The sequence below is a fragment of the Parasteatoda tepidariorum genome, chromosome 1 (assembly GCF_043381705.1).
Source record: "Parasteatoda tepidariorum isolate YZ-2023 chromosome 1, CAS_Ptep_4.0, whole genome shotgun sequence".
In the NCBI taxonomy this organism is placed as follows: Eukaryota; Metazoa; Arthropoda; class Arachnida; order Araneae; family Theridiidae; genus Parasteatoda; species Parasteatoda tepidariorum.
In genome coordinates this window covers 7,819,214-7,844,932 of record NC_092204.1, presented here as the reverse complement: position 1 = coordinate 7,844,932, position 25,719 = coordinate 7,819,214, and the positions used below count along the sequence as shown (strand labels likewise).

Below are 25,719 nucleotides of genomic sequence, written 5' to 3'. Positions count from 1 at the left end.
CACCTTATTTGGACATCATCACACTTTTCAACTGTGTTCAAGAGTAATAGTAAACAGTGCGTATGGGTCGTCACTGCATTCGTTGCTATGGCGACCGCTGCTATTTGTTTGACCTTGTTCCTCTGGCACGTAGGGAGTGAAAGGAAGAAAGTGACAATGCATTTCAGCTTACGATTCATTAAGGTCATATGTTTTTTTTAACTGTTATTTTCATAGGACAGAGGTGACTCAGGAAATAGGGCATTCTCCTCAGAATTAGGCGATCTAAGTTCGCATTCCAGCTGTGGCTAATTAATACGAATTCTGCTCCCGGATCTCACCAATCACAGGACCGACGTAAAATATCCTCCGTGGTAGACAGATCATGGGTAAGTATCCCCTTACCAGCCAACATTGGGAGGATTTCGTGGTTTTCTTCTCCGTATAATTCAAATGCAGGCTAGCTCCATCAAAAAGTTCTACGCAAAGGCTACTTTGACCCAATGGCAGATCCCGGAATTCCCTTGTCTTCTGAGTTGGGTTACATAAAGTCAAACATCCGTTTGATTAAGCTAGTATTTTATTCAATTCTGCAATAAGATAACATTTTATTCAATTATATTTAAAACAATAACAACGTAGAGGAAACAATGCATTTGCAAACATGCATGAAAAAAAAAATGTTTCCTCAAGTACATTTGAATTCTGACGTGTACCTGCCGTGAAGTGTGAGTGTTATTATTTAAGACCAACGAATTATTTACAATGAACGGTAACACTCACTTCCAACTCAAAGCTTCATTCGCAGATGCAAAAAGTGCATTATAATTTTATGAAAAGCGGAGCACGATGTCAATAAAATTTCATTTTTCTAAAATTTAGCGAATTCAATAAGATATGAGATTAATTAAAGCAACATTGATGTTCAGAGAAGAATTTCAGATTTTCCGTCACTTCTGGCAATAGGATGTCATAGATAATATTGTTGATATTGTTAATATGGTTATATAATTCTAAACATTGTTAGCTTTTTATGTTAAATATTGTGCCAGTTGGCATCTCTGCAATATTATAAGCCACTGTAATAGACTTTTATCTCTTAAGCAACGTGATTTTTCCTCAACTACTCTTATACTTACTCTCTTTATACTACTTTATACTTATACTCTATACTTTATACTCTATACTTTATACTCTATACTTTATACTCTATACTCTATACTTTATACTTATACTCTATACTTTATACTTATACTCTATACTTTATACTTATACTCTATACTTATACTCTATACTTATACTCTATACTCTATACTTATACTCTACTCTTATGCTTTCTACTTTGAGTGCTGTACAAATAAGGCTGAGTGCTTTATAGTGGCTATGCATGAGATGAGTGCAATTAAAAAGTTTGGACTGTCCTTAAAAAATTTATTAAGTGCTAGGGAATTTCAGTTTGATAATTAATTGATGTATCCATCACTATGCTTTATTGCCAAATAAATTTATCTAGCTGTGAAGTAAGGATATTTTGATTTTAAAGAAACAAAATCTAATTAAAGAAGTTGTAGTTTTTATCACATTTGTGTCACCACTTTTTAAATTTTTTAAGGACTATATGAGACCTGAATTTTATTTTCTTGGTTCAATATTAGAACTGAATGTTTTTACCCCTGTAAAACTCAGACTGTGTTCTCCAAGGTGTTGCAGTAAACAGTATGGGGAACAGCGTAATAAGCATTTGATTTTGCCTTTCAATAATTTTGGTTACTAAAATAAAAGAGGTCTGTTTTTATTATTTCCTATGTAGGTTAATTATATTTAAAGCAATTGCAACGAAGAGGGAACAATGCTAACAAAAATGATTTGTTGAATTTCTTTAAATTCTCATAACTCTCTCCCATGAAGTGTAGGCGTTAATCTTGAAGACGGTCGAGATAGTTATGATGAAGAGTAACTCCTACTTTCTACTTTAAAGCTTCCCTAGCTGGTGCGGAAAGCGTATAATTTTATGATTTCAACGCGATGTCAATAAAATTTAATTTTTATAAAATTTAACGAATTCAATATGATTAGCTTAAACAACACGGATATTCAGAGAATTTTAGACTTGTTTTAATAATTTTTTTTTAAAATTAAAATGAAATTTAATTTTTGTAATAAGTGCTATATTCAAAGGACCGGACAAGAGAACGTGAATCCATAAAAAGCTGTATACGTTCTTTATAAACTTTTACATTCAGATGAAATATAAACTAAATTAAATACATATGATTTTGAAAAAAAAATAATATTAATAGCTTTCCGAACGAAATGAATTTTAGCTTTGTAATGTTCACATCCGAATTAGTGCTTAAGAGCAGTACTTGTATAAATGTAAAAAAAAAAAAAAAAATATATGTTCCCCATTGCAGTGGTCATGCTTTGTGTGCTCTCTGAACTACACAAATAATAGTTGGAAATCTGAAATTCTTATTGAATGTAAAAGTACCACCGTATTTTAAATACGTACCACTACATAATTATTGTTAAATTTATAAATATTTATTAAATTATTAGATTTCACACTATACATTACTTTTATAACAACAAACATAAAGCTTCACTGTCACATTTATGAATGTTTGATTGTGTGAGCGAGTTATATAAAGTCTTCTTACTATGATTAATCCAAATAAATTTTGTTTCAAGAAAGCTGCACCAAGCCCAGTTTATTCGCGCCTACGCTAAACGAAGTAACTTAACCAGAACCACACTTGTTTGAAAAAGCTTTCCTTCTTTAATCAAAATTTCTCGTGTGATTTCTCACATTGATAGGTGCAGCAAAGTTACAAGGATAATTGTTAATCAGTGCAGAAAACAAAAATGAGCCGGCATCAGACGATGAGAACTACATAAAGCATTAGCTCAAATATTTCGCTAGTCGGGTGGAGATTTTATTCAGCAGCTGTTAATGTTAAAATATTCTGTTTCTCTCAACGAGCTGAACTTTTTTTGCAATTCAATGGCATAGTTTGTGTTACAATTTCTTGAAATTAAAATGGAGTGAATATTAAATATCCTCGCTTCTCTGCCACGTAGGGAGTGCAAGGAAGAAAGTGACAATGCATTTCAGCTTACGATTTATTAAGGTCATATGTTTTTTTTAACTGTTATTTTCATAGGACAGAGGTGACTCAGGAAATAGGGCATTCTCCTCAGAATTAGGCGATCTAAGTTCGCATTCCAGCTGTGGCTAATTAATACGAATTCTGCTCTCGGATCTCACCAACCACAGCGCTGACGTAAAATATCCTCCGTGGTAGACAGATCATGGTTAAATATCCCCTTACCAGCCAACATTGGGAGGATTTCGTGGTTTTCTTCTCCGTATAATTCAAATGCGGTTTAGTTCCATCAAAAAGTTCTACGCAAAAGCTAGTTTGACCTAATGCCAGATCCCGGAATTCCCTTGTCTTCTGGGTTGGGGTACATAAAGTCAAACACCCGTTTGATTAAGCTACCATTTTATTCAATTCTGCAATAAGATAACATTTTATTCAATTGCATTTAAAACAATAACAACGTAGAGGAAACAATACATTTGCAGACATTCATGAAAAAAAAAATGTTTTCTCAAGTACATTTGAATTCTGACGTGTACCTGCCGTGAAGTGTGAGTGTTATTATTTAAGACCAACGAATTATTTACAATGAACGGTAACACTCACTTCCTACTCAAAGCTTCATTCGCAGATGCGAAAAGGGCATTATAATTTTATGAAAAGCGGAGCACGATGTCAATAAAATTTAATTTTTCTAAAATTTAGCGAATTCAATACGATATGAGATTAATTAAAGCAACACTGATGTTCAGAGAAGAATTTTAGATTTTCCGTCACTTCTGGCAATGGGATGTCATAAATAATATTGTTGATATTGTTAATATGGTTATATAATTCTAAACATTGTTAGCTTTTTATGTTAAATATTGTGCCAGTTGGCATCTCTGCAATATTATAAGCCACTGTAATAGACTTTTATCTCTTAAGCAACGTGATTTTTCCTCAACTACTCTTATACTTACTCTCTTTATACTACTTTATACTTATACTCTATACTTTATACTCTACACTTTATACTCTATACTTTATACTCTATACTCTATACTTTATACTTATACTCTATACTTTATACTCTATACTTTATACTCTATACTTTATACTCTATACTCTATACTTTATACTTATACTCTATACTTTATACTTATACTCTATACTTTATACTTATACTCTATACTTATACTCTATACTTATACTCTATACTCTATACTTATACTCTACTCTTATGCTTTCTACTTTGAGTGCTGTACAAATAAGGCTGAGTGCTTTATAGTGGCTATGCATGAGATGAGTGCAATTAAAAAGTTTGGACTGTCCTTAAAAAATTTATTAAGTGCNTTAAATTTTTGTGTTCTATTTTATTTGTGGTAATTTTTATAAAAATTTTTTTTGAGTGCTCCTCACACTATTGTATTAATATATTTTGCTTTAGCTTTATTGATACAATATCAGAAAGCACTCTGTTTTACGGATATAATCGTGTGGGCTGATGAAAGGATTATATCTTTTCTTTCCGGACTTTTTTTTCTCCGGATTTTTTTCCCGGTTTTTTAAATACAATTTCCTTCCCTTTTTTTTTCTTTTTAAACTGTTGTTTTTTTTTTTTTTACTTATTATTTCCCCCTTTTTCATACGTCTTTAATTTTTCTTTGTTTTATTCTTCATTTTGAACTTATATATATATAAAAATACCAATAAATAATTAATATCCTTTAGTTGATTTTTAGAAAATGGCATAATACTTCAATTTCCGATACTTCTTTGTGTTATGACAATTTCAATTTTTTTGTAACTACCGTTCATTGCTCTTCCTTTTCACATCGCATATATAAATATAAGCTCGCATCTGTAGTAGGTGGGGTCATCGGATATTAAGACGTCCCAAAATAGCGTAAGGACCGCCCATTTGTGCGGCGGCAAACTTAATGACCGCTTTGATAAATCACTGTTGGCAAGGAACATTGCCCATGCGACACAGCGGAGCCGTTAAGCTGTAGTAAACAAATATACATCATAAATTGAATAAAAAATAAGGAATGCTGAGGGATGGCTTAAATTTCGATGGTCCTTTTAACACTCTCGCACTTCGATAATTAAAGTTAGTATAACAACATTTTTGTCCCAGCAATAATTATGAATGTTATAAGTATATACCGTTTAATAAATATAAGGCGGTGAGTAAATATTTTGTATAAAGTTAATATTGCATGATAAATTTTTTTTATGTAATAAAAAAGCCTCAAGTATGGAAATCTCTATAAAACAGATTTAAAGAAATACCGTGACTTGAGAAGTAAATAAATGACTTACATGTATTTCTTTTATTTATTTTATGATGATGACCTGAACAATCTAGAAAATATAAATTGGGAACATGATCGCAACATGTAACATATCTGTCCAAATCGAATGTGCTTGGCAGTCACTATCATTAAATTTATTGATTTTCAAATCATGAATTTTTGTATTTAAAAGAAGTCTGTTTATTATTTAAAATGAGTTCAGTTAAGTTATAGTTGAGAGTTTAAAATTGCACAGCACTATGGGATAGTAAATTTTAAACTGGTTATAGCTGAAGTGCATTGAAGGATGTTTTAATAACTGCAAAGTTTGGCGAAATAATTTATACCTTTTGATTTTACAAAATGGCAAAATGGGCGTTGTTTTCGGCTTGATGGCGTACTTAGGCACCTTATTTGGACGTCATCACACTTTTCAATTGTGTTCAAGAATAATAGTAAACAGTGCGTATGGGTCGTCACTGCATTCGTTGCTATGGCGACCGCTGCTGTTTGTTTGACCTTGTTGTGCTACTTTTTTTTTATAATGATTATGTTACCCTAATTTTTTATAGACAACTCTTTATTTATGATTATGGTGAAGTTGGCTAGTCAGGTATACTGACCTGAAAAGATTGGAACAACACCCATTTTCCCAATGGGTAACTTTTTTTTCTTTTCTTTTTTAAAGAAATTAACTTATATCAAATTTAAACATTTCGGCTTTAAAAAACTAACTAATTTAAAACTAAAAGGTTTCTTGCCGTACAAAAACTAACTCACGTACCATAAATCGAAATATTTTCTACTTTACAAAATTAAATAATTTTCAGCGAACTTGTTTTATACTTTGTTTTATTATTCTTATTTGTTGTACCTTCATGTGCTTTTTTTTTTAAATTTAATTATTTTAATTAGCTTCCATGGTCTTGAAAATTATTTTATTATTCGTCGAATGCAACTGATTACCATCTCATCTTCTTTTTTTTTTTTTTTAAATTTTGCATACTTTAAAAATTCTACATTTTATGTGCATTGATTTTGCTGTGTAATCAAAATGTGTTTCAATTTGCTTAAAATTATTGCATATCTTTAAAATATTTAATTTTATGCGCGTGGAATTTTTTATTTTGATTTTAAACAATGTTATGGGGCACAAAAAATGTCTGTCAGAGGGGGCCCTGCGTGTTAGTAAGACGGCCCCGATATATTTAATTTAATGAACAAATATAACTGAAATAGTGTCTCTGCCTTTCAACTTTTTTATAATTTTCCCGGCAGTGGTCATATGGAATACATACGTCAAATCTCAATCTCATATAGGTACAAGTACGATATACCATTCTTTTTGCTCAACATCCCCAACTTCCGAAATAAGAGCCGGGATAGCCTGGTTAGTAGGGTACTGGACCCATGTCCAAGAGGTCGTGGGATCGATCCCCAGTGAAGTAAATGGTGACGTTAAAATCTGTCTAGTCACTAAGTCCTCCAGGTTTCCATAACAAATCATACCTCTGCGGGCACTGCTTCAGGAGTTACTTTGTCTTATGGATTGGTTCGAAATTACAAGTATAAGGAGTTGAACATTAGTAGTCTCAAACCAGGCTCGCTCAAACCACGATGCTGACGTAAATTATTCTTGGTGGTAGACGAATCATGGGATAGAGTTCCCTTGCCGTAAGACTAACCGTGGTAAATTTTCGTGATCTTCCCCACCATGTAACGCAAATGCGTGTTAGTTCTATGAAAAAGTCCTCCACGATGGCAAATTTCTCTCAATACTTGATCCAGGAGCTCCCTTGTCTTCTGGATTGGGTTCAAAATTACATGTCAACGAAGTTGAACATTAGTAGTAGTTAAAAAAAAATTAAAAAAAATTCCTGGAATTTGATACCTTTAGTACTGTTGTGTCAGCTGTAATTATACTCTGTGTTACAAACATTCTATATTTTCCTTTTATTATATTTGTTTCTTTTAATTGTTTCCTTTTATTTCCTTTTGTTTCCTTTTATTAACTTTGCACCCTTACTGAAGATGCGACATCAATATCTCTTTTGATTGTTACTGTTTATTTTCTTTGTAATGTTTGTTTGCACTTAGTTTATTTCTAAATAGCACTGTTTTCTGGATTTCATATTTAATATTCTATCTATTTGTTAAAACTCTAATTTGAAAATTTTGAATATGTTTGCTCATGTAATTGAACTGTTGCGCTCACTTCGAACTTTCGGAGTGCCCCCAGATGTCCCCTTACGGGGGCGGGACGGGGTTAAGCTTGTTATTAGAAGTAAACCCAAAAATCGGATCGGCTGTCCAAAGAGGGTTATAAAATAAATAAATAAAAAATACGGTATAAGGATATACGATAAAGTTTTTAGCAAAAGAATTCTTTCTTTTTTCATGACTCTTAAGTAATTTATTTTAATGCAGAGTTGTACCAGCTGGTTTAAACCAGCCAGCTCAACTGTTTGGTTTAAGCTGATGTAGTTTAAACCAAACGATTTCTTTTTAACAATATTTCTTTTTTATATAAATATTTCTTTTTAATTTCCAGAAATTAAATTCTCACACAAGTTTAATTGCTTTAATTGAATTGCTGAGTTTTATTGAAGTGAATTTGCATCACTTTGAACAAACATAACAAACATAATAAACAAAAAAAAGTCCTACACGAAGGCTAACTTTCTCCCAATACTCGATCCAGTAGTTTCCTTGTCTTCTGGATTGGGTTAAAAACAACAGGTCTACGAAGTTGAACATTAGTAGTCTCAAACCCAAAATTGGGTCGGCTGTTCAACGACGGTTATGTAAAAAAAAATAATAATAAAAAACTTCCAAAGTAGTGATAAATGAAAAGTACATTTATCAACAGCTCCTTACTTAATTTCTTAGCCGATTCAATTTCAGTTAAAGCAAGAACCAAGGAACCAAATCTAGGTCTGGGATTCCTAGGCTTAGCACCCCGTGCTTCCTATTATGATTTAGATATTATACTAGATATTAGACTTTAGATATCAGACTTCTTGCTGCTATCCTTTCATCATTTCTCTTTCAGATTTTCTCTGAATAATACAAATAATCGATTAAAAACTCTTAAAAAATTTTCTGTTACTCTTCAATCTCTCTTATTTCGAATTTGAGACAAACAAATAACTCTTAGCTGAACTTATTACCATAAAAAGAATTTAGGTGCCAATCAAATAAGTTATCTTGTGTCTTTGAATGAGGTGAAGAGACCACTTTATAGCAGTGCTGCTTTGTCTAAGTGAGATCTTTTAATATTTGCTTAAAATTTCATTGGCCTATCTTTAAACATTTTTTTAAACTAATTTTCACCACCCTAAGATATAAATAATTTTAAACAATATTTAAAATATCCTATTTTTTGATCAATTTTACAAACTATTGTGTCTTCATTCTTCATTTGTGAGAGAAAATTCTCCTGAATGGGTATAGTTATTGCCAAACAGATCAAAGAGCGATTTTTCCAACGATAAGGGTTAAAGATAAGGATTTGATTGTGAGCATGAGCTTGTAAAAGTTATTAACAACGTTTCAAAATGAACAAGGTTTATCTTTTACGATTTGGCGAAAATCTAATCCAATTATGGTTTGTGGTAGCTCCACCAAGTTCATCCCTGCCATATACTTAAGGAAAAAAGCTTAAATAAGTCTATTGCTTCGAAGTTCACCTTACTTATGAGGCATGCATAAACATTCAAATCGAAACCATTGGAAGGCTGTACCCGGTTGCCCGGTTCGCGTTGGGCATTACACTAGGAAACAATTGGAAACAAATAATTTTTAAACAAATTTGAAATATTTTCGCAATCTGCAATTCTGTTTCTCTCAACGAGCTGAACTTTTTTTGCAATTCAATGGCATAGTTTGTGTTACAATTTCTTGAAATTAAAATCGAGTGAATATTAAATGTCCTCACTCCTTTGGCACGTAGGGAGAGAAAGGAAGAAAGTGACAATGCAATTCAGTTTACGATTCATTAAGGTCATATGTTTTTTTTTAACTGTTATTTTCATAGGACAGAGGTGACTCAGGAAATAGGGCATTCTCCTCAGAATTAGGCGATCTAAGTTCGCATTCCAGCTGTGGCTAATTAATACGAATTCTGCTCTCGGATCTCAGCAACCACAGCGCTGACGTAAAATATCCTCCGTGGTAGACAGATCATGGTTAAATATCCCCTTACCATTCAACATNTCCAACTCAAAGCTTCATTCGCAGATGCAAAAAGTGCATTATAATTTTATGAAAAGCGGAGCACGATGTCAATAAAATTTCATTTTTCTAAAATTTAGCGAATTCAATAAGATATGAGATTAATTAAAGCAACATTGATGTTCAGAGAAGAATTTCAGATTTTCCGTCACTTCTGGCAATAGGATGTCATAGATAATATTGTTGATATTGTTAATATGGTTATATAATTCTAAACATTGTTAGCTTTTTATGTTAAATATTGTGCCAGTTGGCATCTCTGCAATATTATAAGCCACTGTAATAGACTTTTATCTCTTAAGCAACGTGATTTTTCCTCAACTACTCTTATGCTTACTCTCTTTATACTACTTTATACTTATACTCTATACTTTATACTCTACTCTTATGCTTTCTACTTTGAGAGCAGTACAAATAAGGCTGAGTGCTTTATAGTGGCTATGCATGAGATGAGTGCAATTAAAAAGTTTGGACTGTCCTTAAAAAATTTATTAAGTGCTAGGGAATTTCAGTTTGATAATTAATTGATGTATCCATCACTATGCTTTATTGCCAAATAAATTTATCTAGCTGTGAAGTAAGGATATTTTGATTTCAAAGAAACAAAATCTAATTAAAGAAGTTGTAGTTTTTATCACATTTGTGACACCACTTTTTAATTTTTTTAAGGACTATATGAGACCTGAATTTTATTTTCTTGGTTCAATATTAGAACTAAATGTTTTCACCCCTGAAAAACTCAGACTGTATTCTCCAAGGTGTTGCAGTTAGCAGTAACATAGTATTTATAAGCATTTGATTATGCCATTCATTAATTTTGGTTACTTAAATAAAAGAGGTCTGTTTTTAGTTTTTCCTATATAGGTTAATTATATTTAAAGCAATTATAACGAAGAGGGGGAACAATGCTAACAAAAATGATTTGTTGAATTTCTTTAAATTCTCATAACTCTCTCCCATGAAGTGTAGGCGTTAATATTGATGACGGTCGAGATATTTACAATGAAGAGTAACGCCCACTTTCTACTTAATAGCTTCCCTAGCAGGTGCGGAAAGCGTATAATTTTATGATTTCAACCCGACGTGAATAAAATTTAATTTTTCTAAAATTTAACGAATTCAATATGATTAACTTAAACAACACGGATATTCAGAGAATTTTAGATTTGTTTTAATAATTTTTTTTTAATAAAATAAAATTTAATTTTCGTAATAAGTGCGATATTCAAAGGACCGACCAGAGAAATTGAATCCATAAAAAACTGTATAAGTTCTTTATAAACTTTTACATTCAGATGAAATATAAACTAAATTAAATACATGTGACTTTGAAAAAAAAATACTAATAGCTTTCCGAACGAAATGAATTTTAGCTTTGAAATGTTCACACCCGAATTAGTGCTTAAGAGCAGTACTTGTATAAATGTAAAAAAAAAAATTTGTTCCCCATTGTAGTGGGCATGCTTTGTGTGCTCTCTGAACTCTGAACTACACAAATAATAGTTGGTATTTTGAAATTCTTATTGAATGTAAAAGTACCACCGTATTTTAAATACCTACCACTACATAAATATTGTTAAATTTATAAATATTTATTAAATTATTAGATTTCACACACTTTATATTTTTCACAACAAACATAACGCTTCACTATCACATTTATGAATGTTTGATTGTGTGAGCGAGTTATATAAAGTCTTTCTTACTATGATTAATCCAAATCAATTTTGTTTTAAGAAAGCTGCACCAAGCCCATTTCATACCTGTCAACTTTTAATCCCTTCCATTATCACTTTTCCCAGTGGTATTAAAATGGAATTAAAACTAGTTTATTCGTGCCTACGCTAAACGAAGTAACTTAACCAGAACCACACTTGTTTGAAAAAGCTTTCCTTTTTTTAATCAAAATTTCTCGTTTGATTTCTCACATTGATAGGTGCAACAAAGTTACAAGGATACCAGTGCAGAAAACAAGAATGAGCCGGCATCAGACGTAACTTATGGACGATGAGAACTACATAAAGCATTAACTCAAATATTTCGCTAGTCGGGTGGAGATTTCATTTAGCAACTGTTACGCCCGTATTCACCATTGACCCTAACCCTCAGTCAGAGTTCAAAACAGGTTTTATGAGAGCAACTCTAGGTCAGAGTCCAAAATTTAATTTCACCGTGTGCGTAACTGCGAGTTACTCTAACCCAGAGTTAAGTAACTTTAACCTGAAGATATTCCCGGTTATAGTAACCGCGTATGCGCAGTAAACGAGTGCTTGTTCAATTACTTCGTCGTTATTTTTTATATTTCTGCTCTTTCTCGTTTGCTAATTTTAATTGTTTTGAATTTCGATTATTTTTTTGTATTTTTAACCTGCAGATTTTCCCGGTTTGAGCAAATGCGGATATGAAGAAGGAGATTTTTTATTTATGTTTTCAAAAATAACACTTTTGATGTTCGGTTGCTTATGTTCAATGAGGTCAATTTTTTCACTTGATGCAACTATAAGTAATTTATATCTTCGCCTTGCCTTCAAAAAAATGAAGCATACCATAATAGTAATAAAATGAATATATATTAATAAAATGAAAATTAAATAACACTTTATTTTGATGGTCGGTTGCTTTTTTTATGTTTAATAAGATCATTTTCTTTTACTAGATGTAACTATAATTAATTTATATCAAATAAATGCTTAATAATAAAATGAAAATTAAATTTTCTTGAGTTAATATCTTCTACAGAAGATACTATATATATTTCTCAAATTATTATTAGCAGTCGTTACAGCACTTAAATAATTTTTCACTCGAAAAAAAAAGTCGTGGATAATAAAGATTGCGGCTACAATAATTCAAATGAATAGTGTAAGTAAGAAGATTGTAAATAATTTAACTAACTTTTACTTATTTTTTTAAAAGAAATAAAACAATCGATACTTGAAAGAAATATAAAATTTAAATTTCGATAATATTTATCGAGATGATAGATCTTGCCCAAAAATAAAAATAGTTTAAAGTTGAACTTCTAAAATAATGTACAATATTTAGATATGAAGATAACGAAAAGAATTTAAAATTTTTTTAATCCATAAAATAAATATTACTTTATCAATGAAAATTTTCATCTGAGGTAACATTTTAACTACACAATAATTTGCATCAAATAACTTTGCAAATCAGGAAATTTAGAATTTTATAAGCATAAAATAATCTGCTGAATATTTCGAAAAAATAGGATCATTTGGAAGAGATTTATTGCTTAAAACTATATGAAATTAAAATGCCCGTCTTTAGTTATAATTTTTAANAGCTATTAATTAAATTTAAAAACCTATACATTATTTTAAATATATATTAGAAATTATGTAAAAATAAATATTACTTTATCAATGAAAATTTTGATCCGAGGTAACATTTTAACTACACAATAATTTGCATCAAATAACTTTGCAAATCAGGAAATTTAGAATTTTATAAGCATAAAATAATCTGCTGAATATTTCGAAAAAAATAAGATCATTTGGAAGAGATTTATTGCTTAAAACTATATGAAATTAAAATGCCGTCTTTAGTTATAATTTTTAATATATAGCCTGACTACTTTATGACATATGGGGCATTTATACAACAGATATATTTCCATGTACAATTATCTAAATAACTAAATTTTTAAAGGCATAATTTTTTTTAAATTTTAAAGTTTCGGAATATTTGTTCCTATTATGACATTTTCCTTTAAAAAAATTGTTATCTTATTCACCATAGCACCGACGTCGATTCTCTCTTATCATCAGCAGATGGCAGCACAATAGTAGTCATTTAAAACTTCTGAATAATATGAATGTGTTGAGTTATGCTTATCTGTACTAGGAAGTTTATTATATACAATTTCATTTAAAATTTAAAAAAAAAATTCTTCTCAATTGTTTAAGTTATCGATAATATGTTATGAAAGGGAAGGGAGAAAAAAAAGATTAAAAATACGCGAATAAGGATGATAATGATGTTAGCATAATCCGCTTGATCATAGTGTAAAATAAAAGTATTAAATAATTGTGTGAAATAAAAGTATTTTTAATTGAATTTCAGTTACATTTTTATGGTTGCTTGCGGCTTTATGATATCCATAATAACCAAATATCTAAATTCATAATAATAAAGTTCGGATCCTTTTGCTCATCAATACAAGTCAGTTAGGAAAACGAAACTAAACACATTTTTTATTTGACCAGTAAAAGAGAGATTCAAATTCAATTACTCGATGCAATCTCTTTTTCATCTTCTTTTAATAGAATTTTTTTTAAAAAAATAGCAACGAAAATTTAAAACAAACGCTGTTAATAAGGCTATAAATCTACCGCCTGTAACTGCCGGTCAAGTGACCCGCAGTTAAGAAACCGACGGTCAAAAAATAATGGTGGAATCGCTTTTGAACTGTCGGTCAAAGTTTCCGAACCGGGGGTTTTGGAACTGGGAGTTACGCGTTAGGTCAGAGTCAATGGTGAATACGGGGGTTAATGTAAAAAACTTAACCTTGTAATTTTTAACTACACTTAGAAGATAAGGGGAATCCTAAATCAAGCTCAGCAACCTTATCAAGTCGGCAGAATTCAATTTCGTTTAGAATTTTATCATAGAAACTAACGCGGATTTGTAGTGAAGAAAAAAACGGTGCACTGTTAGCCTGTCGATAAGGGAACTCAACCAGATGGAAATTGAACCTATTGAATCGTTACAGATATATAATTTTATTCCTTTATGCTTCAGTTTTATATAAGCACGAATAATAAAGTTTTCCTAAATAAGCTTATTATGAAAAAAATAAAAATATTATTCTTTTATAGGTGTGTCCTTCTCAAAGTGACTTCCTGTATTATTAAATTTATTATTGGAATTTTTCAAAATGCAGAATTTTGAAAGCTATTATCTTCCAAAATAAGGGCAGCCAGAAATAAATAGCTTATCAAATGCGAAAAACAAAAAAATTTTCTCCGACAGTAGAATTTTTCAATTGAAATTGTGGGATTTATGAGAAAAATTTAAAGGAGTTGTATTTCCAAACTCTTAATGCATCGACTTTTGTCATTTATTTCTTTTATATTTCATATATAAATGAAAGAAACTATTTAGAATTTCGTAAACTGAGAAACCTTATTCAAAAATAAATAAAAAAAAGAATTTTTTTTAAATTTTACTTTTCACTTTCAGTTAATATGTAATAAAAATGGGTTAACGTCTTCTGCAGATTGGTAAACTACTGTGTGGATATACCAATTTTCGACGACGATTAAGAGCTCGATTTTCTTCCTTTTTGACAAAAACTTCTAAGGCTGTAATCCGCTGTATAAAATTAATAAACGGGAAATCACAAAAACAGTGGGGGGGGGGGGAATCCGTAATGGCAGGACATTTCAATGTCCTTCTAGTTTACTACTAGTTTATTATATGAGCCATTATTTTTGATCTCCAAAATAAATATTAGGTTGAGACAATTTCAATGAAAGGCAATTGCATATCATTGGTTCATTACACGGCAACAATTCCTTCCTGGCACCCTTGAGGTTGAGATCCTTTTTAGTGAACAATCTCTATTAATAAACTATCAGAATCTAGATTTAAGAAAAAAACATGAAATAAAATTAAATGATTGAATCCATAAATCCTTTTCTATAGACACTGGGAAAAACTTCTTTCTGAAATTAATTGAAGGATATAAGTGTTATTTCTAGAATTCGAAACAAAAGTTAATACAGAAAAATTATTTGCGCGAAAATTGTGTTGAAATATTTATTATTTAGAGTAGAATAATTATTAAACTAAAACTATGTTGTGCCCCTAAAAATGAGTTGGTGGGTATTAATGCGCTAAATTTTAAATGAGGCGCTTTAAATTTTCACGTGCCACCGAAAGAAATTGGATTATTTTGGGTTTCCTTAGTCGAAAAAATATGGGAACCGCTGTTTTAATACATTCTTTTTTACTTGTTGGAATGTTCTTATTACAAAATTTTTTAAGTTATTTTGATATTTATTCATTTTAAATATTTATGGAAATTACTATTACGAAATAATTTAGTTTATAAAAAAATTAGTTGAGAGGGAATATTTTTTCTCTGACAATGATGAATTTTCCCCGGAGCAGCTGGGCATTTTTCAGGATGGGTAAGTAACTCTCCTGAGAAACAGATCACGTGAAGCTTTGTCCTGTTTCCCGCCGAACCATCTAAACTAACGTTTTGATTGGTTTGATAGAAAAGCGCGAGATTCTTTTTCTCTTACACTTATGTCATCAATATGGCTGTGTACTAAAAAAGTTTAAAGTAGAAAGTTTAAAGTAGAAAGTAGAACGTAAAGTAGTAGTAGGAAGTAGAACGAAACGAATTTTAGCTTTGAAATATTTACACCCGAATTAGCGCTTAACCCGTTTTGTCCCGAATTTATATATGGAAATGATACAAAAAGTGGTTTTATGGAAAAAGTGGTTTAATATATTATCGAAATAAATTGGTTTTTCCACTGTTATGGCATTCAAAAAGTCTTTGATGGATCAAAAAGTAGTTGTTCCTTATAATTCCAGATCTAATCAGAAATAACTAAATCATTGTGGTACCTGAGAATCTTTTAATTCACCCAGATAAATGGAAATGCTGAAAAAAGTTTCCCACCACAATGAATGTCTTTGAAAAAAGGAACTGTCCTAAATATATGACGTTGGGCGTTAACCGGTTAAGAGCAGTATTTGGGTAAATGTAAGAAGAAAAAAAACATTATCCATTGTTGTGAGCATGCTCTCTGAACTACACAAATAATAGTTGGTGTTCTGAAACTCTTATTGAAAGTAAAATCCCCACCGTATTTTAAATACCTACCACTACGTAAATATTGTTAAATTAATAAATATTTATTAAATTATAAGATATGTAATCCCGGCATTCATGCCAACATAAAGCTTCACTGTCACATTTATTATGAATGTTTGATTGTGTAAGCGAGTAGAGCTTAGATCCCGCGAAGATACTTTGTCACAAAATGTTCGCGCATGCGCAAAGCATTCGATACTTTTTCACAAGATATTCGCGCATGCGCAAAGCATTCCTAATGTCAAGCACAAGTTATTCTAAGTAAGCTACAAGCTTCCTAATGTCAAGCATCAGCAAAAAGATATTCTAAGTAAGCTACAAGCTTGTGAAACTGCATTGAAAAATGCGACGTTAATAAACGTGCCCCACACCAACTTATCTTATTACTTTGGCTACCTTGGTTTGCCAACGTGCTTTTTTTTACACGTGATTATTTAATCACCCATAAATTTTATTTAATTTATTTTTATTTAAAAAAAAGTTTTTTTCAGAACTAAACTTTTTACTTTTCGTACTAAACTTTTTACTTTTCTTTCAAATTGTTTTGAGTCAGTTTATTTTCTACTTTCGAAATGGATAACTTTACATGCTCAGCCTGTAACAAGACTTTTATGGCGTATCGAAGCCTTCAACGTCATGCCAATGAAAAACATCCAGAAATACGCGATGTTATAGCTCCACATTTAAGAAAGGTTAAAACTTTTTCGCACAGTTGCGATATTTGTGGAGCTAATTTCAATTCTGATAAAAACTTTAATCAGCATTTAAAAAGTCATACATCTGTTGTGCCTAATGAATACTGGAAGTGCCCACTGTGTGACAAGAAATCAAGCAAAACAATTATTCTGCAGCACCTGCAGAGTGATCATGAACTCAGTTTAGACATTGAAACACTTAATTTTTCAACATTTGATGACTTCCAAAATTGGAAAAAATCCATCGAAAAGGACTCTATGTCTGCATATCTTGTCCAGAGAGGAGTATTCAGAAAACGTGATGGAACAGAAAAACATTCTTTTTATTGTCATCGTTCTGGTCATTTTATATCAAAAAGCAAGGGGATTAGGTGCATGAAAGCACAGGGCTCTAAAAAAATAAATGCATATTGCCCATCAAATATGCAAGTGGAAGTTTCCCCTGATGGCTCATGCAGTGTGCAATATTTGAGGAAACATGTTGGACATACAAATGATTTGTTCCTTACAAATGAAGAACGTGAACATCTTGCATTAAAAATGGCGGAGCCTAATCTCGAGATAGACTTCTCAAAAGCCGACCATGAGAGTGAATGTGCTACAATTTTATCTTCTTTTAATAAATCAGATAACTTTGTGGGTTTTTCTCTTGATGAAGAAAAGCAGAAGGTTAAATTTGAACTTAATCATTTAATTGATAGCATCACAAGTAGGGAACAATTAGATGTTTTTAAAAAGATGCTATTGTCAGCTAAACCAACCATTAAAGCTCTTGAACATCCAGATGTTTCCAGCTGCACCTTCCCAACTTTGTGTGCCATTGCATCTTCTAATAAAAATATTGTGCCTCAAACATCCTATACCTCTTCAAAGAAATCCCATTCAAAATCAATGCCTTCCATTTCAAAGCCTACTCCTGAAGAAGCTCAGAAAATAACTATCTCTCTTCTTCACTCTGATGACAAAGGGGATATTTAATTCAATAGTAATACTGTTTTGGAGCACCTGTTTGAAGTCTTATCCCCCAGAGATCCTTAGGCAATTTCGTTAATATGTAAGTAGGATTCTCTCCAGCTGCAGCGTGTGTAGGAGTAGACTTGGACATTTTCAACAATTTGTGTTTCATTTCAGATTTCTCCTCACCCAGCAGTACTCCAGGTCAGCACGACCTCGCAGGAATCTGGTTTTCGGAACGCCTGTAGGAGACAAGCGCCTTCCTCGACCCGTCACAGTAAGATGCGGTCTGTCGCTTAGTGCTGAGATGAAAGCTGCTTTTGCTGTTTACTCATTGGTGGTTGTTGCTTTTCAGGTTACGCACCACTGTTCCAGGCGGCGATAGGGAAGTTCCTAAGTCTGAGAGTCGAGAGCGTTGTCGGTTTCGCTTGATGTTTTGCTGTTTTTCCCGAAGTCTTTTTCCAGTCACCCCAGAGATCCTTTGGCATTTTCCCGAGTCTGAGAGTCAAGAGGGTTGTCGGTTTCACTTGGTGCTTTGCTGTTTTTCCCGAAGTCTTTTTCCAGTCACCCCAGAGATCCTTAGGCACTTTTGTTGATGTGTAAGTAGGATTCTCTCCAGCTGCAGCGTGTGTTGTAGTAGACTTGGACATTTTCAACAATTTGTGTTTCATTTCAGCTTTCTCCTCACCCAGCAGTACTCCAGGTCAGCACGACCTCGCAGGAATCTGGTTTTCGGAACGCCTGTAGGAGACAAGCGCCTTCCTCGACCCGTCAAAGTAAGTTGCAGTCTGTCGCAAGTGCTTAGATGAAAGCTGCTTTTGCTGTTTACTCATTGGTGGTTGTTGCTTTTCAGGTTACGCACCACTGTTCCAAGTGGAGAGAGGAAGTTCCTAAGTCTTAGAGTCGAGAGCGTTGTCGGTTTTGCTGTTTTTTCAGTAACCCCAGAGATCCTTTGGCATTTTCCCGAGTCTGAGAGTCAAGAGGGTTGTCGGTTTCACTTGGTGCTTTGCTGTTTTTCCCGAAGTCTTTTTCCAGTCACCCCAGAGATCCTTAGGCACTTTTGTTGATGTGTAAGTAGGATTCTCTCCAGCTGCAGCGTGTGTTGTAGTAGACTTGGACATTTTCAACAATTTGTGTTTCATTTCAGATTTCTCCTCACCCAGCAGTACTCCAGGTCAGCTCGACCTCGCAGGAATCTGGTTTTCGGAACGCCTGTAGGAGACAAGCGCCTTCCTCGACCCGTCAAAGTAAGTTGCGGTCTGTCGCAAGTGCTTAGATGAAAGCTGCTTTTGCTGTTTACTCATTGGTGGTTGTTGCTTTTCAGGTTACGCGCCACTGTTCCAGGCGCCGAGAGGAAGTTGTCTTTTTCCAGTCACCCCAGAGATCCTTAGGCACTTTTGTTAATGTGTAAGTAGGATTCTCTCCAGCTGCAGCGTGTGTTGGAGTAGACTTGGACATTTTCAACAATTTGTGTTTCATTTCAGATTTCTCCTCACCCAGCAGTACTCCAGGTCAGCACAACCTCGTAGGAATCTGGTTTTCAGAACGCCTGTAGGAGACAAGCACCTTCCTCGACCCATCAAAGTAAGTTACGATCTGTCGCTTAGTGCTGAGATGAAAGCTGCTTTTGCTGTTTACTCATTGGTGGTTGTTGCTTTTCAGGTTACGCACCACTGTTCCAGGTGGAGAGAGGAAGTTCCTAAGTCTTAGAGTCGAGAGCGTTGTCGGTTTTGCTGTTTTTCCAGTAACCCCAGAGATCCTTTGGCACTATCCGGAATCTGAGAGTCAAGAGCGTTGTCGGTTTCACTTGATGTTTTGCTGTTTTTCCCGAAGTCTTNGGATTTCCTTGTGCTTTTTTATTTACAAAGCGAGTTGATAAACAAATTATTAAAATTTTTCTTAATGAAATAAAACAAAGGTTAGGAGAGCCACTTTCTTGCAATGTTTTCATGTCTGATATGGCAGAATGTTTCTTCAATGGATGGTGCGAGTCTATGTTGCCACCAGTTCACAGGTTGTACTGCACTTGGCATGTAGACCGGGCATGGAGAAAGAACCTTAAGAAAATTAATGGTATGGAAAAGCAGGTGGAAGTATATAAAATGTTAAGAACTCTTCTTGAAGAAAGAGATGTAATCGCATTTGAGGAAATGCTTAGTGCTGCATTAAATAAGCTCTCTTCTGATATCGACACCAAAGAGTTCCACGATTACTTTGAACGAGAGTATGTAAAAGTGAAGAATTCGTGGGCGTTCTGTTATCGCCTGAGTGCAGGAGTGAACACTAACATGCATATCGAGCGAATGCATAAGAGCATTAAGTATATGTATTTAAATGGTAAATATAATAAGAGACTGGACAAGGCTATACAAGCTCTAATGAAGTTTCTGCGGGACAAGCTTGTTGATCGCTTGATTGTTATACATAAAGAATCATCTAAATTAAAAGATATTGCAAGTAGGCATGAGACAAGTTTCTCTTTGTCTTTGGATGACTGCACAAGAAGTTCTGATGAAGACTGTTTTTTGATCAAGTCTGCTTCATCATCAGAAGTGTATGTTGTGCAAGCAAACAAAGAAGATTGCCAATGTAGATTAACTTGCGTTGATTGCAATAAATGTTTACATGCATATTCTTGCACTTGCATAGACTACTCAATTAAATGGAATGTGTGCAAACACATTAATCTTGTTTGCCGTTTCATTGAAAATGGTGTGTTCAAAATTGATAAGCAGCTGAATTCAACGGAGCCTAATCTCGAGATAGACTTCTCAAAAGCCGACGATGAGAGTGAATGTGATACAATTTCATCTTCTTTTAATAAATCAGATAACTTTGTGGGTTTTTCTCTTGATGAAGAAAAGCAGAAGGTTAAAATTGAACTTAATCATTTAATTGATAGCTATCACAAGTAGGGAACAATTAGATGTTTTTAAAAAGATGCTAATGTCAGCTAAGCCAACCATTAAGGCTCTTGAACATGCAGACGTTTCCAGCTGCTCCTTTCCAACTTTGTGTGCCACTACATCTTCTAATAAAAATATTGTGCCTCAAGCATCTTATACCTCTTCAAAGAAATCCCATTCAAAATCAAAACCTTCCATTTCAAAGCCTACTCCTGAAGAAGCTCAGAAAATAGTTATTTCTCTTCTTCACTCTAATGACAAAGGGGATATTTAATTCAATAGTAATACTGTTTTGGAGCACCTGTTTGAAGTCTTATCCCCCAGAGATCCTTAGGCACTTTCGTTAATATGTAAGTAGTGTGTGGGAGTAGACTTGGACATTTTCAACAATTTGTGTTTCATTTCAGATTTCTCCTCACCCAGCAGTACTCCAGGTCAGCACGACCTCGTAGGAATCTGGTTTTCGGAACGCCTGTAGGAGACAAGCGCCTTCCTCGACTCGTCAAAGTAAGTTGCGGTCTGCCGCTCAGTGCTGAGGTGAAAGCTGCTTTTGCTGTTTACTCATTGCTGGTTGTTGCTTTTCAGGTTACGCACCACTGTTCCAGGCGGCGAGAGGAAGTTCCTAAGTCTGAGAGTCTGTTTCACTTGATGTTTAGCTGTTTTTCCCGAAGTCTTTTTCCATTCACCCCAGAGATCCTTAGGCACTTTCGTTAATATGTAAGTAGGATTCTCTCCAGCTGCAGCGTGTGTGGGAGTGGACTTGGACATTTTCAACAATTTGTGTTTCATTTCAGATTTCTCCTCACACTGCAGTACTCCAGGATGCCTGTAGGAAAGAAGCGCCTTCTTCGGGAGCCATATGAATTTGCCTTCACTTGGATATGACGGGAGACAAACAACTTTGACCCGTCACTGGAAGTGGTGGTAACCATCGTTCGGGTGAGAACTTACCTAATTCTGCAACTAATTTTTTAAAAAATTTTTAAAATTTTTTTAACATCCATTAATATTTGATTTGTTTATAAAGCATGTTTTTTTTCTGTAATTTATTGTGGATTAATATTAATATTAATTTCAGGTGGGGGGCCCCTCCAAAAAGGTCCCACCTTATCGTGGTGGAGGGGTTTAAAACTCCCATTAATGAAATGATGCATTTGTATAGAAATTCATTTCATAAATGGGAGCTAACTAAGAGGACCTTATTCAGGCCTATTCTTTTACTTTGGCATCAAAATTTTCAGTGATATTGAATTCTAACATTATTTTCATTATTACTAAGAATAGGTCTGATGTTACACCCCTACTTTATCTTATCTGTTATTTCACTATTGTAGTAATTATATTTAAAACTAACTAGCTGATGAATTTGTTTTTCTTACCACGTGTTGTGTTTATTGAAATTAAATTATTATTATGGAATTAATTTTATATAGATGTATGTTTGCACGTGGTAATTATATTTAAAACTAACTAGCTGATGAATGTTTTTTATTTACCAGTTATTTTCTATTCCCTTAAAATTAATCTGTGTTATTGTGTCATATATAGTCATCTGTCAAATTAATTTCTTTATTCTTGTCAAGGAGAAAAAAAATTTTTTCTTAAAGTATGCTTATTAATATTACTATTTATTTTAGGATAGGTTATTTTTTCTGCAGCAACCAGTCTGACATTTTTAGTGAGAATCCGTTGGTGGACATTTTTGGAGAACCCCCTTTCGCCATCAGCTTATAGCTTTATGGATGAATTTCAGGTTAATATCAAAAGCGGTTGAATATATATTATACAGTGCAGAACCAGTTATCCGGAAATCAGAAAACCGGAGCGAAATTCAATAAATTTTCCGCCATTTTTAAAAAAATAAATTTTTTTCCTCATAGGATTTTAGGATTTTTCTTTCTTTTTTGAAAGATGTTTACCATACCATCATTTTAGAAATAATCATTACTGTATTACTTCATAGTTTTTTCCTTTTAAGATTATTTCCAAATATATTTTCTTTTTTAGTTTGGTTTAACAATAAAAAAACGGCAATAATAAACAATAAAAATTCAGAAAACCGGAAAAATCAGTTATCCGGAATAACGATGGTCCTGATCGTTCCGGATAATCGGTTCCCGACTGTTTCATTATGCTTATCGTTTTTTCTAGGATTCACCTAGTATATTTACACAGTGTCTCTTGGATTTCAGTGAGACCGCCCAAGTATTTATGGTAAATTCTATTCCGACTAATGAAATTGGGGCAGGTGCTGATGAAGGTTCTCTAGAAGAACCAAGTTCTACCTACTGGACACAACTACCTGCTGATAATACTGAAACCTCGGTGTGTATAATATTTAATTAAAATGTGTTATCAATGTATATTTTATATGTATGTATTTATTATTTTATTTTTTTATTTTCAAGCTCCCGGATTCAATAGTACTGGTGTAAAACAGCAGGAGGATAAATGAACTGTATGGGGCGGAGGAAATCAACTATTTTGCCATCGTGGACCCTAGTAAACTACCAGAACATGCCAGAGGTGCTCGCCTGAAAGATGTCAAGTTTTTTAATACCACTTGTTGCTCCAAATCTTATGACTTGGCTTACGACTACTAATGTTCAACTCCGTAGGCTTGTAATTTTGAGCCCAACCCAGAAGACAAGGGAATTCCCGGATCAAGTATTGGGAGAAATTTGCCTTCGTGGAGGACTTTTGATGGAACTAACCCGCATTTGCTTTACATCGAGAGGAAAACCAAGAGAACCTCCCACGGTTAGCCTGACTGCAAAGGGACCATGATCCATCTACCTCGACACCGCTGTGGTCAGTGCCAGCCGGATGATTATTTGTATCAACCAGCCATCACCGATATTCGAACCGCGCCTCATTGGAAGGCGAATGCTCTATCCCTTGAGCCATCGCGGCTCAAGAGAAGAAGTTGTGATTTCACAGCTGAACATTGTTTTGGATATCAATAAGTTTGGGTAATTGTTTGGATAACCCAAGCTTGGACACTCACTGCATCGTCTTCATGATAGACGTGGCTTGTTCCGAAATTGAAACTTTTTTCAATGTTCAATAGGTCTTGATTTGTTATCAAATCAATCCTTTGCAATCCTGTAGCTCAAGTGTCATCTCTTACTTCGTCTAGTATTGTTTGCAAAGGTATTTTGCTTGCCATTTTTAATGCAAGATGCTTACGTTCCTCATTTGTAAGGAACAAATGGCACAAATCATTTGTATGTCCAACATGTTTCCTCAAATATTGCACACTACATGAGCCATCAGGGGAAACTTCCACTTGCATATTTGATGGGCAATATGCATTTATTTTTCTAGAGCCCTGTGCTTTCATGCACCTAATTCCCTTGCTTTTCGATGTCTTCATGATAGACGTGGCTTGTTCCGAGATTGAAACTTTTTTCAATGTTCAATAGGTCTTGATTTGTTACCAAATCAATCCTTTGCAATCCTGTAGCACAAGTATCATCTCTTACTTCGTCTAGTATTGTTTGCAAAGGTATTTTGCTTGCCATTTTTAATGCAAGATGCTTACGTTCCTCATTTGTAAGGAACAAATGGCACAAATCATTTGTATGTCCAACATGTTTCCTCAAATATTGCACACTACGTGAGCCATCAGGGGAAACTTCCACTTGCATATTTGATGGGCAATATGCATTTATTTTTTTAGAGCCCTGTGCTTTCATGCACCTAATTCCCTTGCTTTTCGATATAAAATGACCAGAACGATGACAGTCAAAAGAATGTTTTTCTGTTCCATCATGTTTTCTGAATACTCCTCTCTGGACAAGATATGCAGACATAGAGTCCTTTTCTATGGATTTTTTCCAATTTTGGAAGTCATCAAATGTAGAAAAATTAAGTGTTTCGATGTCTAAACTGAGTTCATGATCACTCTGCAGGTGCTGCAGAATAATTGTTTTGCTTGATTTCTTGTCACACAGTGGGCACTTCCAGTATTCATTAGGCACAACAGATGTATGACTTTTTAAATGCTGTTTAAAGTTTTTATCAGAATTAAAATTATCTCCACAAATATCGCAACTGTGCGAAAAAGTTTTAACCTTTCTTAAATGTGGAGCTATAACATCGCATATTTCTGGATGTTTATCATTGGCATGATGTTGAAGGCTTCGACGTCGTATTTAGAAAACAGAGAGGTTGGCTATTATATAATTATAATATAATAAATATGTATATCCGTATAGTAAATATATTCTGTTGTAATTGTGTACCATATTTTTATATACTACATACTATGTTATATTACATACTATACTAACATTCGAAATACTAACATTAAACATAAAATACTAAAATTCGATCAGCCTGCGTAGGGACCGAGGGTGTGCAGTATTGGTCCTCGTTAAACTGTGCAACCGTAAAGTGCCCGACTTCGCGCGCAGGTCGTTGGACTACCGAAGCGGGTGTGCCGTCCCCTCCGCAGAGGATCAAAATTGTGATGGCATATCTTCGGATCATCCTCCGGGATGTTTCCCGGACCGTCGCCAATAGCCCATTGTGCAGCTTTATTGTGACGTAGATTAACAACAGCAACATATCTGTTGTAAGCGTGACCAAGATATAGACTAAAACTTAGTACATATTTTAAGTATGATTTCTTTATCTCTCTATTCTAAAAAAAAGTTTTTGCAGTTAATTTTGTCCCCTGAAAAACTTCTTAACTACGTGATGAGAATC

General features: G+C 33.5%; 2 protein-coding genes and 1 long non-coding RNA gene across 4 annotated transcripts; all 3 read left to right on the top strand.

Moving 5' to 3' along the window:
* Nucleotides 1-16,759: 16,759 nt before the first annotated feature.
* LOC139426324 (uncharacterized) lies at nucleotides 16,760-18,844 on the top strand. The gene is made up of 4 exons (XM_071184658.1): nucleotides 16,760-18,200; nucleotides 18,278-18,377; nucleotides 18,456-18,699; nucleotides 18,777-18,844. Exon 1 carries the CDS (start codon nucleotides 17,024-17,026, stop codon nucleotides 18,122-18,124), a length of 1,101 nt encoding a protein of 366 aa, XP_071040759.1. The 5' UTR covers nucleotides 16,760-17,023; the 3' UTR covers nucleotides 18,125-18,200; nucleotides 18,278-18,377; nucleotides 18,456-18,699; nucleotides 18,777-18,844.
* LOC139424970 (uncharacterized) lies at nucleotides 18,408-21,624 on the top strand (the record flags this gene model as incomplete). The annotated part of the gene is given in 8 exon segments (XM_071177344.1): nucleotides 18,408-18,455; nucleotides 18,566-18,699; nucleotides 18,777-18,876; nucleotides 19,046-19,170; nucleotides 19,248-19,347; nucleotides 19,425-19,507; nucleotides 21,414-21,513; nucleotides 21,592-21,624. Coding segments are annotated over 8 exon segments (723 nt in total), but the record flags the coding sequence as incomplete, so codon positions are not given.
* Nucleotides 21,625-22,105: 481 nt separating this feature from the next.
* On the top strand, nucleotides 22,106-25,245 carry LOC139426311 (uncharacterized). Of its 2 annotated transcripts, none has more exons than XR_011637563.1 (3): nucleotides 22,106-22,759; nucleotides 23,199-23,331; nucleotides 23,415-25,245. It is a non-coding gene; the product is annotated as an uncharacterized lncRNA (long non-coding RNA). The 2 variants fall into 2 exon arrangements; XR_011637557.1 differs by having other exon boundaries at nucleotides 23,158-23,331.
* Nucleotides 25,246-25,719: the final 474 nt, after the last annotated feature.

Coding starts and splice junctions, on each gene's coding strand:
- LOC139426324 (XM_071184658.1), top strand. CDS start 17,024: ATGGATAACTTTACATGCTCAGCCTGTAACAAGACTTTTATGGCGTAT.